Source organism: Myxine glutinosa, chromosome 10 (assembly GCF_964187855.1).
Source record: "Myxine glutinosa chromosome 10, kmMyxGlut1.1, whole genome shotgun sequence".
Taxonomy (NCBI): Eukaryota; Metazoa; Chordata; class Myxini; order Myxiniformes; family Myxinidae; genus Myxine; species Myxine glutinosa.
In genome coordinates, this window is record NC_136270.1 from 100,459,797 (window position 1) to 100,462,777 (window position 2,981).

The 2,981-nt window shown below is 46.1% G+C and overlaps 1 protein-coding gene across 1 annotated transcript; it reads right to left on the bottom strand.

The window, feature by feature from the left end:
* Positions 1-932: 932 nt before the first annotated feature.
* On the bottom strand, positions 933-2,341 carry LOC144894158 (uncharacterized). Its single transcript, XM_078786242.1, has 2 exons — positions 2,065-2,341; positions 933-1,926 (listed from the first exon to the last, which is right to left on the bottom strand). The coding sequence occupies exons 1-2, from the start codon at positions 2,218-2,220 to the stop codon at positions 1,078-1,080; spliced, it is 1,005 nt and encodes a 334-aa protein (XP_078642368.1). The 5' UTR covers positions 2,221-2,341; the 3' UTR covers positions 933-1,077.
* Between the last annotated feature and the right edge of the window lie 640 nt (positions 2,342-2,981).

Consider the following 2,981-nt stretch of genomic DNA (forward strand, 5'->3'; position numbering starts at 1 on the left):
ATAGAAAGGAAAGGTGAGAACAACGACCAATAAAAAGGGGGGAGGGGAGAAAGATCGAAAGTTGGAGCAGCTCGCACATCACCACACATGCACAGCCGCGAGGTAAAGTCTAGAGAGAGCATGAGACGGAGGCTTGATTGATCAAATGACCTCCTACTGTGTCACAGTTCCTTGTGGCCTTGTGTGATAGTGGGACGGCTGATGTACAGTGAAAGACTGATGCAGATATTTGTGGACATAGCTGATGGACGAGAGGTGGTCACTGAATACGTAGGGTTGATGAGGTCGGATGTAAGACCACGACGCAAATAGGGCACATCAGCCACCATTTTGCAGTTCTTCATCCAAATCCGCCACATATTCATTACTGAAGTGCATTCTGGGATGGCTCAAGATGGCTGAGCTTCTCCCTAGTAATCTATAGCAATCGTGGACCCCCAGCTCGTATTGTGATGGAAAATTGATTAGTGAATTCCGATCCATGCTAACAGCGTTTGCAACATAGCAATTCCCCCATAATGATGGTGAAACCTGCAGATTATCTGGGCAGGTGTGTTTCATCACCTGTTGCTAATTAGTCTAGTAGGAAGACTAGGTCCCCCTGCACCCCCCGGAGATATACTTCTAATCAGTGTTTCTAGATTGGAAAAAATGTGTAGAAAATGACTAGCTATGGCCCCAAGCTGAAAAAATGTCCCACATACCATTTTTATGCAAATTACTGCTGCCATTATCAAAAAAACGATTTTTGACATATCTCAGCCAATATTGCAGATAATTGAAAAATGAAGGTGTCTAGACCCATGTTTTGAAGGGCATAGATCATGATAGAACTATTCATAACATGATTACATGTGTCTATGGTATACTAGTATGCTAATTAGTGCTTTATTTACAAAATAATCACAGTTTTACGAAATAATAGACTCATATTAAGGTCCGTCTACACAGACGTTAACACAAAGTTTTATTTTTCTAAATATTACAACTGTCAAAATAGTCCTAGCACTCAATGTGACCACTCTTCTCTTGCTTGTTTTAGATAAACATCATTAGCATTAGTGATTCTACACTGAGTCAGTCATCATCATTTTCATCGAAATCGTCAGAGTCAAACTCTTCTTCTCCTTCCTCTTCCTCCTCCTCTTCGTGCTCTCCTGTGTTCAGAAGATCCACCAGTGAGGTTGGTAGGATGGGACCACTGGACCACATTGGTTTCAACAGTCCTTCGTCAGTCCTTATCCATCCTTGCTCCTCATAAGGTTTTGGCTTTTCGATGATAGGTTGATCGGCTCTTTTGTACAATGCTACGCGGTGGTTCACACGCTGGATGTGCGGCTTCAGGGCAGACTGGCATGGAGGAAGGCGAGCCAGATCAACCTTGGACTTGGATGTGAGGGTCTTGTGCTCTCCCACCATTTTTCGTAGCAGCTTGGCACGGACAATGTCCACTGATGACTCGCGACTCTGGCCGTACATCACACAGGTGAATTTTTCTAACTGCCTCTCCACCTCAGGGTTGGCATCCCAGTTGTCACCCAGTTCACCGAATGCCCTGTGAAACCTGGGATTCTTCTCCAGCTTTTTCAAGGGCCCGACTTTTCCCTTCCCTTTGAAGGCACTGGTGCAGTCTTCTCCGCTGAACACATAGTACCCCAGGAGAGTGGCACAGTAGTCCTCTCCCAGGGATTCTGCCAGCTCAGAGACGTTGACAAGTTGGCGATGCTTCCCTGACCCTGTATCCAGGTACACCGTCAGCTTGATGTTGTGGGCATGGTGGAGCAGGATCAGGAGGATGTCTGTGTCCGGTGTTCTGACTACAGCGTTCTTGTATCCGATGGTAGCAGCATGATGGAGGTACAGAACCACCCTGGTATCAGTCTCTTCCTGGTTGCTGTAGATCGTGGGGAGTTCACGTACCTCGACCTGAAACACAAAAAGGCACCGCATTTCAATCACCAGTCACTGCCAGTTTCAGATCTAGACAAACATCACAGGTAATCACCTTTTTTTCAGGAAAAATTACAAATTGAATCGCCATTCACGAAGGGCTTTCAATTTTACCTTGCCATTCGTTGAGGCAAGTTGGTGGGCCTTCCCCTCCACGATCAGCACAGCCATCTCTGTTCTCTCCAGCCTGGTAGCTGCCTCTTGTCCACTCCACACTTTCAGAAGAAGCTGGCACATCTGCTTTTTGTTGTCGTCATTTGCAAGGAACATTTTGAAGTCATATGGCTTCCTGGTTGCTGGTCCAGCCAGAATGATCTTCTCTGAGCTGCCCCGCCTCAGCCTTTCCTGCGCTTTGATTGACTCAGGATGGTAACTGTCAGTGGAGAACAGAAAGTGCCCATTTTCTCAGCCCGTGTTTCGATTTGCTCCCATGCATTTTCTTTGTTTTTAAAGGATGGGAAGGTTGTAGGCCTCTCAGTATTGCGATGAGCATCTTTGGTCTCAACTTTCTCACAAAATATACACTCTGGCGGGAAGATGGGTTCAGCAGAACCTCCTGGTTTACGAGGAGAGTGATGCCATGATGAGGTTGATGGCCCTGGTTCTGTATCATCTCCCAGACGATGAAAGTGGCGGACAAAGTGCTTATAACACTTGCTGTGATATCCTACTCTTTCTAGGTCATCAGGAAGAGTTGCCGGGATCTGATCACATACTGATTGCATACGACATGGGGAGTCATGCGGTTGGTTGAGACGTCTATCCCGGATCTTTTGAAGCAGTTGCAGTTTTTCTGAAGCAGATCCTTTAATTTTACGGAGGGGCGTGAAATCCCCATGATCAGACATGGATGGTACATGAAGGATGCATGTAGGAGGAGAGCTTTGGGCTGCAGGTTCTACACTCCGTTTTCTTTTGGGCATGCTTGCTGTCGATGTCTACCATCACTGTTAAATGACAAATAAGAAATCACGAATGATGTTAAAAGTGCCTGTGAAAGGAGGCTCTGAGTTTTCAGTGAGGTAACAGAG